General features: G+C 35.0%; 1 protein-coding gene across 3 annotated transcripts in view; it reads right to left on the bottom strand.

The window, feature by feature from the left end:
- Window positions 1-12,876, bottom strand: part of TUT7 (terminal uridylyl transferase 7) — a 91,738-nt gene that overhangs the window by 19,983 nt on the left and 58,879 nt on the right. For 2 of the 3 annotated variants that reach the window (XM_043981620.1, XM_043981605.1), the window contains exons 18-27: window positions 12,048-12,077; window positions 11,590-11,693; window positions 11,046-11,135; window positions 10,280-10,393; window positions 9,025-9,102; window positions 8,226-8,403; window positions 5,963-6,010; window positions 5,785-5,876; window positions 5,044-5,159; window positions 1,843-2,168 (exon numbers count right to left, since the gene is read on the bottom strand). In XM_043981620.1, coding sequence (XP_043837555.1) covers window positions 1,843-2,168; window positions 5,044-5,159; window positions 5,785-5,876; window positions 5,963-6,010; window positions 8,226-8,403; window positions 9,025-9,102; window positions 10,280-10,393; window positions 11,046-11,135; window positions 11,590-11,693; window positions 12,048-12,077 — 1,176 coding nt within the window. The remainder of the gene's footprint in view (window positions 1-1,842; window positions 2,169-5,043; window positions 5,160-5,784; window positions 5,877-5,962; window positions 6,011-8,225; window positions 8,404-9,024; window positions 9,103-10,279; window positions 10,394-11,045; window positions 11,136-11,589; window positions 11,694-12,047; window positions 12,078-12,876) is intronic. The other variant, XM_043981611.1, reaches the window with a different exon arrangement.

The following is a 12,876-nucleotide window of genomic DNA, read 5'->3' as shown; positions in this document are numbered from 1 at the left end:
AGGACTAATGATGAAGCATACTATCCACCTCCAGAGAAAGAACTGATATTGATTGAAAACAGACTGAAGCATGCTATTTTTCATGTTCTTTTATTTTTTTGAGCCTTCTTAAACAAAATGACTAATATGGAAATGTTTATATAATTGTACATGTGTAACATATATTTGATTGTTTATCACATCAGGTAGGGGGGAGGGGAGAATTTGGAACTTGAAACTTTAAATAAAAAAATGTTTATTTTTTTTTTTTAAAGGAGGGTAATGGTGATTAGTTCCACTTCATATTTATGTGGCTCATGTAGCCAACAAGTAAAGGAGCATTGATTAAGCATCTACTATATGCCAGGCACTGTAAGTAAAAATTTTCATATAAGTGAAAATAATTTTTTTCATTTTATGAAAATCACATCAAGAAACAAGATACACATATATGTGTGTACATCTGTGTGTGTAGGTGCATGTGTGCACCCCCACCCCCCCACCCCTACCTCCCTTATTTCTCCTTAGGCTTCTCCACAAAGGGTACTGTTCTAATGGCTCTAACAAACATGTTACAGAACATGCAATGGAGAAAAGAGAAAGAAATATTGCATTATTTTTCTTTACCCAGCCATCTACTTATGTGATTCTTTTCTTACTGATCTTACAAAACAGACTAGAATTTGTCCCTTGAACAGGATGGTCAGGATAGAACTATGGATATCATGGTTACTTTTATTTAGTAGTTACTTTAATATTCTAAAATTATTTTATGTGGTTATTGTTATAGTAGTTGCTTTATATTAATGCTCAGGAAAATACTCTACACATTTTTTTCTGTAGTTCTTGAAAAAGTAGAATTATAACAGTCACAGGGTGCCTTTTATTTCAATTCAGAGTCTTTATTCAGAGGGAGATGGTTTAGTTTCTTCCAAGATTATCAAATTCTTTGGCACTTTGGGTAAAACTGAAAAGAAAGATGCTAAATATAGAAACCTTTTTTTTTGGGGGGGGGGTGAGGCAATTGGGGTTAAGTGACTTGCCCAGGGTCACACAGCTAGTAAGTGTTAAGTGTCTGAGGTCGGCTTTGAACTCAGGTACTCTGGACTCCAGGGCCAGTGCTCTATCCACTGCGCTACCTAGCTGCCCCTGAAACTTAACTTTTAATGGAGATGATCAACTCACTTCAAATAAGTCAGTTGGGAATGAATTTGGGCTACTTAGTTATCACCAACAATAGCTGCTACCTATTCCTGCCCTTCCCTCCCTGTAAGTAGATTCTAGGAAGCTGAGGATGGGTTCAGTTGTTTGAATGATATATATCTCCCTCATTAGAATGTGAGCTCACTAAGGACAGGGTTTTTGTTTTTTATTGTATTCCTAGTGTATACATGGTGTTTGGCCCTTAGTAGGCACTAAATAAATGCTTGTTGAAGAATGACAATTGAGAAAAAGCTATTAGACTTGGCAATTAAGAAATCATTGATAATTTTGGAGACAATGGCTTTGAGAGATGAGATCAGAAGAGTGAATAAAGAGGATAAAAAAGATACTTTTGTCTAGAAGTTGAATTTGGAATGAGATAACTATATTTGCTTCAGGAGATGTAAAGATCAAATGAGAGTTTTTTTAAGGATGGGGATGTACAGGCATGTTTGTAGCTAACAAAATGACTGTGGAGGCCTTCTGCTAGAGGAGATTAGATGGGATAAAGGGTTAGCCTTGGTGAGGAGAAGGTTCATTTCTTATTTCTGGAACAAATATGCTTGTCCAGCTAAACAAATAAATAAAAATACTAAAGAATTCTTAAAAATGGACATTTCCAAAACGTAACCTACAAATATTAAGTTGTTTTTATCATACCTGTAGCTCCTTTATATTGTGGACAATCTTTTTTAATATGTCCTTCTCTTCCACAAATAAAACAACGCTTTTCTCTTAAGTCTTTATCATCTTGTCGCTTCCATTTTTCTAATGATTGCCTGGAAACTTTGTCTCTTCCCATTTCCAGTACTGCCCCTCTTCCTTGTTTGATTTTCTGAGGTGTACACTGTAACTTTCCTTCTTTTACCAACATCTCTCTTTCTGTGTTCTTATTTTGAATTTCTTTGTCTTCTTTGTTTCTTTTTTCATTGTTTTCAGGATATCTTTGGTTTTTAATATCTTCATGATCATGCCGGCGCCTCACCCTGTATAAAAATATTACAACAGCATACATTTTAGTATGAAAAATCCTGGTATTAACCTAAAAAGACACAAATTCTTTAGAGAAATGGATGGATTCAGAGAAACTATGGGAGATTTACATATTGGGGTAGAGTGAACAGAACTAGGAGGACATCTTTATACATAACTTATAGCATAACTACAACACTGCAAAGAAAAACAACCTTGAAAGACTTTAAGAACCTTGATCAATGTAATGACGAACCATAATTCCAGAGGACTGATGATAAAGCCTGCTACCCAATTTATGTGAATTACCGAAGGTGATATGTGCTAGACACAGTGCTAAGTGCTTTATAAATATCATCTTATTTGATCTTAACAACCCTATGAGGTAGATGCTTTTATTATCTCCATTTTATAGTTGAGGAAACTGAGGCAGCCAGAAGTTAAATGACTTGCTCAAGGTTACACAGTTAATGTCTGAAGCTGGATTTGAACTCAGGATGTCCTGACTCCAGGTCCATTGCTCTATCTACTGCACCACCTAGCTGCTCACATATAAAGAACTATGGGGCAAATGTTCTTCTCAATAAACCGTTTCTTTTTATTTATTTATTTATTTGGTGAGGCAGTTGGGGTTAAGTGACTTGCCGAGGGTCATACAGCTAGTAAGTGTTAAGTGTCTGAGGTCGGATTTGAACTCAGGTCCTTCTGAATCCAGGGCCGGTGCTCTATCCATTGCGCCACCTAGTTGCCCCAATAAACCGTTTCTTACAGGTACTTATACAGAAAACTCAAAATCATGTTGGGTTCACAACTGATTAGCTGGTAGGGGCATTTTGTTGTGTTTCAAGGGAGAAGAGATACTCTGGTTTGCTTTCCTGTCACTGGCCTCAATATTGACCTCTGTATTTTGGTTAGTCTTGCAGAAGAAATAGTGTAAAGGAAGGCAAAATTTATGTCAAAAAGGGGAAATAACTCAACCCAAACGGGATGACCAGTAATTAACAAATTCTTCTATTTAGTACCTAATAGGCAAGAATCAACCTAATCAAAATTTAATTAGATAATACTTTTTTCCCTTACCTTTCTTTAGTCCCCCCCCCAAATGTATTTATTAATTAGCTGCTTCTTCTTCTTTTTTTTTTGGGGGAGGGGAGCAGGGCAATTGGGGTTAAGTGACTTGCCCAGGGTCACACAGCTAGTAAGTGTTAAGTGTCTGAGGCTGGATTTGAACTCAGGTCCTCCTGACTCCAGAGATGGTGCTCTATCCACTACACCACCTAGCTGCCCCTCCTTACCCTTCTTATATAGATAATCTAGGAATTTAGCATAAATGTGGTCAAATATCAATTTTTTTTGGGGGGGGGCAGGGCATTGAGGTTAAGTGACTTGCCCAGGGTCACACAGCTAGTAAGTGTCAAGTGTCTGAGGCTGGATTTGAACTCAGGTCCTTTTGAATACAGGGCCAGTGCTTTATCCACTGTGTCACCTAGCTGCCCCATGACTGAATATTTTCAGAGAGTCATAATTGATCTGTTGTTTTAACTAAGGATATAACTTTTAAGTATATTTTACTCTGAATGTTAACATAATTTGTACTATTAGGGTTCTTCCTATTTCTCTTTTTTGGGAACATGTGTATTTTTTTCAATTTTAAAACTTAAAAAAAAAATTAATAATCATTTATTCCCCTCCCCACCCCAATCTCCACACCTTGTAAAATATGAATAATCAAAACAAATTTCTAAATCGGCCATTTCTAAAAATATATTTCTCATTCCATATCTTGAATCCTTCCCTTTCAAGCGGTGGGAAGCATACTTCACCTCTGGTCCTCTGGAACCGTGAATGGTCATTACATTGATCAGAGTTCCTAAGTTTTTCAAGATTGTTTTTCTTTACAATGTTGCACTTTATAAATTATTCTTCTGGTTCTGCTTATTTCATTCTGTATCAATTCAAAGTCTTCTTCCCAGGTTTATCTGAAATTTTCCCTTTAATAATTTCTTAGAGGGAAATAGTGAGTTGTTCACCCGTACTCCAATTGATGGGCATCTTCTTAGTTTATAGTTCTTTGCCACTATATACAAGTGTATATACATACCACAACACAAAGAGCTGTTATATATGTATGTACACACAATGTTTATATTCATATGTGTGTGCATGCATATACATAATAATACTAAGACATTATGAAAAGTTTTGCTCTCATGGATCTTTTTAGCTAATTTGGTCAATTTTCTGTGCTGATATGACCTTTCTGTAGTGGCTAGCTATATACCTCTAACAATATTTGAAAATATGGGTCCTTTCCCCCTTTCTATGATCTCTTTGGAGTATAGGTCTAATAATGGAATCACTGGGCCATAGGTTGAACAATTTAGTGACTTTTTGGGAATTGCTTCACACTGCTTTCCAGAATGGCTGGATTAATTCACAGCACAGCACACCAATAGTGTATTAATGTACACATTTCCTAGAAGCCCCTCTAACAACTGTCATTTTACCTTTTTTGGGTGGTCTTTGCTACTCTGATATGTGGGAGCTAGAACCGTGGAATTCCCTCAATTTGCATTTCTTTAATTATTAGTGACTTGGAGCATTTCTTCATATGGCTATTGAGAGGCAGCTAAATGACTGGAGACAGGAGGACCTGAGTTCAAATCTGGCCTTAGACAAATCATATTACTTAACCCTTTTTATCTCAGTTTCCTTATCTGTAAAATGAGGTGAAGGAAATGGCAAATTACCCCAGTATCTTTGCCAAGAAAAATGGGGTCACAAAGAGTCGAAAATACAACTGATGGCCTCAATTTCTTGGACATCTCAACTTCGTTTGTAAAACAAAATACAATTAACAAAAACCCTCTTTTTAAAGCAATGACTTACTTTCTCCGCATGGGACAGTCTTTCATGAAATGTCCAATTTTACCACAAATTCTGCAACATCTGTCATTTGGCGCCAATTCTCCTTCTGTTAATACTTCTGGATCAAAAAAATATTCCTAGAGGAATATAACAGCGAGATTCTGGATTAGAATCAATTTGGAAACTCAAGGACCTTGGGTAGTATTCAGCAGCAATGATTTCTATTTTTAGTAGCAATAAGCATTCATTAAGTACCTGCTTTGTTTCAGGTGCTGTGCTAAACACTAGGGATGAAAATACAAAGAAAACATCTTTACTCTCAATGACTTAATAGTATATTGAAGAAGACACACGTGTATGAGTGTGATAACTATAAAGAGAACAAATACAAGTCAATATAAAATAGTTTGTGGTGGGGAGGAATGAAAAAGAGTCAGCATTCATCCAGCACCAGCTATGTGCCAGGCACTGTGTGGGTTTCTTTACAGATGTTCATTGGATCTTTATAACAACCTTGGGAGGTGGGGCTGTTATTATTTTCATTTTACAGTAGAGGGAACTGAGGCAAATAAAGAAGTAACTTGCCTGGAGTCACATAACTAATAAGGGTCTGAGGCTCGATTTGAATTGATCACCTACTAAAAGAAATCCTGGAAGTCTAGGAACATTAAAGTCAAAATCCAGAGCTTCTGTATCAAAGAAAAATACTTTAAAAAGTGTCTATTAATAGTTATTTTCATTGTTTTCAAAACTGACACTTACCATTTTTGAAGGATATTCTTTAGGGAATCCTTTTACTGGGATACCAAACACTCTTCTACCATTGATAAAAGCTTTCATTATAAAATTCGTCACTAAGAAGAGGACATAAGAAAAAAACTGGTTAGACATATTAAAAGGAAGAACAGAATTTAAAATACTTTCAGACGAAGTAACTTACTTTTTCTTGATAATCCAGCCCCAAGATTATGATTCAAATCAAAGGGATCTAAGTGAAGAAAATTTTGGATAAAAGTCACTTTTATTATTCATTATATAATTAAAAAGAACATATTATAAAGATTAGAACTGTTTTACCTTTTTTTTTTTTTTTTTTTTTTAGTGAGGCAATTGGGGTTAAGTGACTTGCCCAGGGTCACACAGCTAGTAAGTGTTAAGTGTCTGAGGCCGGATTTGAACTCAGGTACTCCTGATTCCAGGGCCGGTACTTACCCACTGCACCACCTAGCTGCCCCACTGTTTTACTTTATTAACAAAACCTTCCATTATCAGAGTTTCTAATCTAAAAGAAAAAATTGCTAAGCAAATATGAATATGGAGGGGAGGGAAGAAACAGCTGACAAAATATATCTACTCAATTCACAAGAAAATATAAAGTATTTTCCTTCCTCTTCCTCATTTCATTTGCTAGTTAAAGTTTAAGACTATGCATAGGATCAATTTGTTTTCACCTTAATAACAAATAAAATTATCCTTAGAAAAAAAATCTCTCCCATAAAAATGCCTCTCCGCTCTACAACTATTTTCCATTTCAGATCTGTTATTGAGAGGAATATGAGAATTGAAACTATGATTCTATGTTATGAAGAACTAGAACATTATTAAAATATTTATAACCTTTGTAGCTCAATTCTAGATTAAGGTATAATATAAATGTGAACTATTATTAATTCAATTGTGGTATCTAATTTTGAGAGTACAGTACTATTACTATTATTGTTTTTGGTTTTTCTTTCTTTTTTTTTTTTTTGCGGGGCAATGAGGGTTAAGTGACTTGCTCAGAGTCACATAGCTAGTAAGTGTCAAGTGTCTGAAGCCGGATTTGAACTCAGGTCCTCCTGAATCAAGGGACAGTGCTTTATCTATTGCACCACCTAACTGCCCCTGTACTATTACTATTAAATAGAATCAATAAAAAAAAAATAGAATCAATGATGGAAAGATTTTGTAAAAAATATGCCTTTATGTTTTTTACTTTTTTTTCTTAAGCATATTATATCAAACAAATCAAGGTTTCTGAGCAGAAAAATCTGTTCATGTTACAAAATCCATGAAAAAAACTGCATGTGTTAAAAAAAATCCAAGTACTATACATAAATTTAGGACTGAAGAAATCTCTTAAAATTCTATTTATTCTAATTTTAGACAAAATACTACTAAACTTGTTTAATTAACTTTTGTTTGATGATTCATAGTTATTATTGTAAAAGTCAGTTACCAACAAGGGTAGTAAAGTAATATCCTCAAGGTTTTAGTTTTAACATGTCTATTATCTTCCTTAAAGATTTGTTTTTAACGTCACAAAAATGGTTAGTTTATCTGCTCTAAGAAATGCTCACTCATTTCGGTAAAAACAGGATGCAACATAAATTTTCCTGTTCCTTTCCACTGATAGTATTCAAAATTATTCCCAACATAAAAATGTTGGAAGTGAAAAAAACATAGTGCAGATTCCTCTCCCTACTTGATTACCTCTATCACCTATTGTTCACACTAAAGAGTAGGACGACTCTGGCAATTTGGCTAAAGTTTTAGTGAGACAGAAATGGTTTTTATGCATCTAACTTTATAATTCAGATTACTCTCTTGCATTTTTCTCCATCTTTCCTTAGTAAAACTTGTACAGGGGCAGCTAGGTGGCGCAGTGGATAAAGCACCGGCCCTGGATTCAGGAGTACCTGAGTTCAAATCCGGCCTCAGACACTTGACACTTACTAGCTGTGTGACCCTGGGCAAGTCACTTAACCCTCATTGCCCAGCCAAAAAACCCCCCAAAAAAACAACAACAAAAAAATAAACTTGTACAGATCATTATTGTACACTTAAATAAGATGAGAGTAGCATATAAAGCTAACAACTTAGATGTTCCATTTTAATGTCTGATATTGACCTGTTTCCATAGAATTGATGGAATATTAGAATAGGTACAGGCCTTAATGATCATCTAATCCAATTAATTTTAGAAATGTAGTACCAAATATAGGATTTTAACAATGAACCTCCAAATTCTTTTAGAGGTATGTAATTTTTGAAAGCAAATTTGACACATGCAGTCCTTAAGTTTTCATAGGATATATCAAAATAGATACCTATTTAGGTAAAATGTGTTAACAGTCATCATTAAACTGATTTTTAACAATGTCTACACTTTGTATTCTATACATAGATTTCTGCAGTCAATTCTACAGAGTTTTGATATGTACCTTCAATAACAATGTACTTTGAGGTCCACTGCTTCTTGAAAGTTGTAAGCAGACTTTTTCTCCTGATACAAATAACATGTTCTTTAAAATCAAATTCTTCCGTATAGAATCGAAGAAGTCCCAGCCACAGCTCCCCAACTGATTCTGTATTTTTGCCGTGTTCTGGCCAAAAGGCTGGCTAGAAGTCACCAAGAGAAATATGTCATGTTCTTTTAAGGTATTAAATACAAATAGTTCATAACTCTATTGATATCTACTTAGTCCAAATGAGAAGACTGAATGCCTTTTCCTAAAAAATTGTAATTAATTATACTTTTCTCTCATGTTTTAGGAGATAGCCTTCAAAAATTTATTCTTACACTATCCTTTTGAGATATCAAAGAAAACTCTCACTTTTAAGACTATATCACAGAACACACAGCTTACCAGTGAAAGAACTAGAAAAACATTTCAAGAAATTTCATTTTTAGTCTATAGAATAGATCTCTGTGTTTCAAAGTAGCTCTTACACTTGGATAAAAATTATGAGACAACATGTTCACTGAATCTTTAATCCATATGGTTTGTAGTTAACATTAAACCAGCGTAATCTTTCTCTCTGTTCAGAATAAAATTGAAAGAATTTTTTCCCATTCCATTCCAACTTAAACAATGCATTCTGGTAACTTTTACTTGTAGCTGTGCTACCCAATTTTAGGCCACTTGCCCAAAATGGTTAAAGTTCATATTTTAGAATATTTACATTAATTTTATTATACTTGTAAAATACAAGAAAAAAAATTACCCTGAAAATACCTACCAATTCACATATTCGATCAAAAAAATAAGTGTTCCAACCATCGACAATTATTTCAGGTCTTTTTTCCTCTTCATAGATCTAAAATTGATTTGGGAAATATTCATTTAATTCAATTCAAACATTTATTAAGTACCCAAGGCATAATGCTAGGAGGTTATGATGTCATTTGGGGAAGAGAATACCACATGCACACAAATATAATGCAAATTAAATAAATTAAATACATTCATCTGAGAAGCCAAATGGAGTGTTATGAAAGATATGAAGAATGTGAAGTTACTTTTTGGGGGGGGGGCAGGGTAATAGGGAGGGGTTAAGTGACTTGCTCAGGGTCACACAGCTAGTGTCAAGTGTCTGAGGCCGCATTTGAACTCAGGTCCTGAATCCAGGGCTGGTGCTTTATCCGCTGTGCCACCTAGCTGCCCCTTGAAGTTACTTTTGATTAGGGAAGGTTCTGTGGAGGAGATACAACTTGAACTGGGACTTAAAGGAAGGGAAACAGTGTGTGTGCTCCATTACAATACTGAAGAACAGCAGGCATAAGTGCAATGACAGAGAGGGCAGGATGTGATCACAGAATAGCTAGTACTCTAATGAAAATGAAACATAAGAATGTGTGGAAGTGATCTTAGAGAGGATCCCTCTACCCTCCCATGTTACAGAGGAGGGAAGTAAAGCACAGACGTCAATACCACTGAACACTGAGGTTTTCATGGTGCCAAACGTGCATTTTCTCATTTGACCCTGACAACTATCACGAGAGGTAGGCACTATCACCCTTATTTTGCAGAAGAGGAAACTGAGATTTAAAGAATTTCAATGACTTGCTAATGGTCATTCTTTTCTGCTAAGAGCATGAGGCAGGATTTGAACCTAGGTTTCTCCTGACTCCAATCCATGCCCTTTCCACTCCTTTCCCAATGGTAGAATGAAGGCAGATTTTGGAGTGCCTTATGTCCTTTATCTTTTATAGGGAATTGGGAGCCATTGAAAGTCTTGAGCAAAGGGAAGAGACAGCATTAGATATGTATACATGAAAGATGACTTGGGTAGCGGTGTTAAGAAAAGATTTTATTACTGTTGCTGCTGGCTGTCTTTCATTCTCAAAGAGGAATAACGTCCAAGAATTAAGTTCAAAATTTGAACAATGTCTTTCAGAAAAATTACGTTAAAAGGCTAACTGCAGAACCATGGAATTTAAGAATAAGAAGGGGATGCTGCAATTATACAGTCTAATAGTCCCTCCCTCGCCCACCTCTTGAAGAACAGGAATAACTGGTGGATCCCTTTGTTGGAGGAAGTAGAGCACCATAAGAGTATATGCATATGATGACAAACTTCCTCTTGATGCATCACCGATATCACACATCTACAGGGAATGGAAGAAGGAAAAATGGAATCAAAAGCCATCTTTCTTATTGAATTGACATGTATTTTATTGATTTCTATTTGCATGAGAAGTCTTAACAGCTTTTATCTGTGGAACAAAATGAAAATCATAAATTGTTCCCAAAGCACTAAAATACAAAAAAATAAGACAAAACCATATATCTAACACCCCAAAATGCACATCTAAATTATATTAAAATAAAAAAAAATCACAGTGGTTTGGATAGATGATGGATTTTATATATCACCAAATATCTTACTTCTGTATAGCAATTTCCAGTTTACATATATTATTATCTTGTGAGCTTTACAAAGCTCTGTGAGGTGGAGATAAATAGAACATTATATAATCTTCATTGTACAAATGAGGGAATAGGAAAGTAATTTGCACAAGGTTTTATAGCTAGTGAGTAAGCACTCAAGACCAGGTGGTCTTAATCTAGTTCTTAATCTAGTTTTTTCCATGCAACCACTCTATAATAAACTGTAGATGTTTAAAAGGAAGGAGAAAATATTTGTTTTATTTTGTACTGAAATTTTAAAACGATTTATAATGAACACAAAAGTCATTTAAAAGAATAAGGTAATTTTATTTCCTAATAAATCATAATGGACATTCTTTTATGACTCACCTTTGTAAATACCTTCATAGTATAGCACAAATACTTCACTCTGGGATCAATGGCTGAATAAGCAGCTAAAAGCTTGGTATTATGAAGAGCCTGTTAAAAGGATCAGAAATTACACTGTAGGGCAATCATACATTTGAAGAAAAAGAGCTTCTAATATAGGAGGCAATGAAGAATGAACTAATTTGCTCAAAGCATTTCAGAATTAAAAAGAGATGTAATATAAAACTGTGTGCTGCTGGCAAAAAACTTGTTATGTAAGATGAAATGTAAAAGAAAAATGGTCAAGAATCAGGGAAATCCCATAGCACACAGGCCTTGGCATCCCTCTTTTACAAGAAGTATTTTGTTACTTTCTTTTTATTTTAAACATATAATCTAAGATATGGGGTGGCAGAGTCAATACACTTTTCCACTGAAATAGTAGAAATGCTTCAAGAAATGGCAGTATTTAAATTAATGCTAATATGAACAACAACAAATTCTAAAGGCCTGAAGAAATGAATTCTTGTCTACAAACTAAAGAAATATTTGGAGGGAATCTTACCAGTGTGTTATACAAACTGATATCCACTTCCAGACCACTTCTCACATGGAAGAACTTGACAATCGGTACTTTTGCTGTAGTAATGGGCAAGACATTTCTGAGCCCTAGGATGGAAAATTTAATTGAACACTATCATTTAATATGTTATCATTTAACGTCATTTAATATGATAACATTATTTAAACAGCCCATAGATAGAAATTCATCTTAATAACTTAGTATTGTCCTGCAATTAAGCCTGACCCCATCCTATATCATTTCATTTACCTTGTTGTGTTGTGGACCACAACAATTAGGGAAAATCTTTTGTGTTTAATTTTGTTTACTGCCCGAATCAAAACTTTCTATCATATTAGACAAGTCTATTTTAAACACAGATTTAAGTTTTATCTGCTTTACAAAAAGGATTTAAGATAGGAAAGAAAAGAAAAAGAAAGCCATTTGCAAATAAACTCAACTCATCATTGGTGATGTCTGGTTTCCCCCACCTAGAAAAGCAAACACAGTGGAGTAAGCAAATTTCTCTATTTGGGAACATTCACCTCTCTTTGAAGAATGTCAATGAAAAGGCCAACTGTAATGATCTGTGGGCAGATTAGGGAACTGATTGAGAGCACCAACTCAATTCACTTGCTCCCATATTTCTCCCTTTCTCTTCTAGTCTGTTTAATCCTTTCCATTCCATTGACTACATTTTCTTTTGTAATTTTTTGCCTTCAAATATACATAATTTTCCCCTATTCTGCTGAAAAAAAAAATTTCCTTATCTTCTTTTGATCCTGCTGCCCCTTCAGACTATCATGGATTCTATTTTCACCTTCCTTTTATTGCCAAACTTCATGGAATGGTCTGTGCCGACTCCCTCCATTTTTTGACTCTTCTTTTCTTCCTTAGTCTTTCTACCATTTGGCTATGCCTGCCACTCTACAGAATTAACTCTCCTAAGTCTTTAACGACCTCTTTAAGTGTTATTGTCCTCGCGATTTGTGAACAACGATGATGACATCCTTTCCTCCCTTTCCTTTCATGACACTGTACAAATGCCTCCTTAGTCTTTCCCCCTAACTGCTCTTCTTCCTCCTATTACAAGGAATGTACTCCAGGGACTTACTAAACATTTTCTGTTTTGGTACTCTTCAAGGATCCAACCATCACCCCTATTTAAATGAATTCTTTATCTTCCATCCAAATCTAGTACTATGCCTCTAACTGCGTAGTGGAAATTTCCACGTAGATGTTATTTTTTTTTACCATGAACTCTTTCCCAAATTACTGCCCCTTTACAGC

Source organism: Dromiciops gliroides, chromosome 1 (genome assembly GCF_019393635.1).
Source record: "Dromiciops gliroides isolate mDroGli1 chromosome 1, mDroGli1.pri, whole genome shotgun sequence".
NCBI lineage: Eukaryota > Metazoa > Chordata > Mammalia > Microbiotheria > Microbiotheriidae > Dromiciops > Dromiciops gliroides.
Note: the sequence above shows the minus strand (reverse complement) of the source record. Positions and strands in the feature narration are given on the sequence as shown.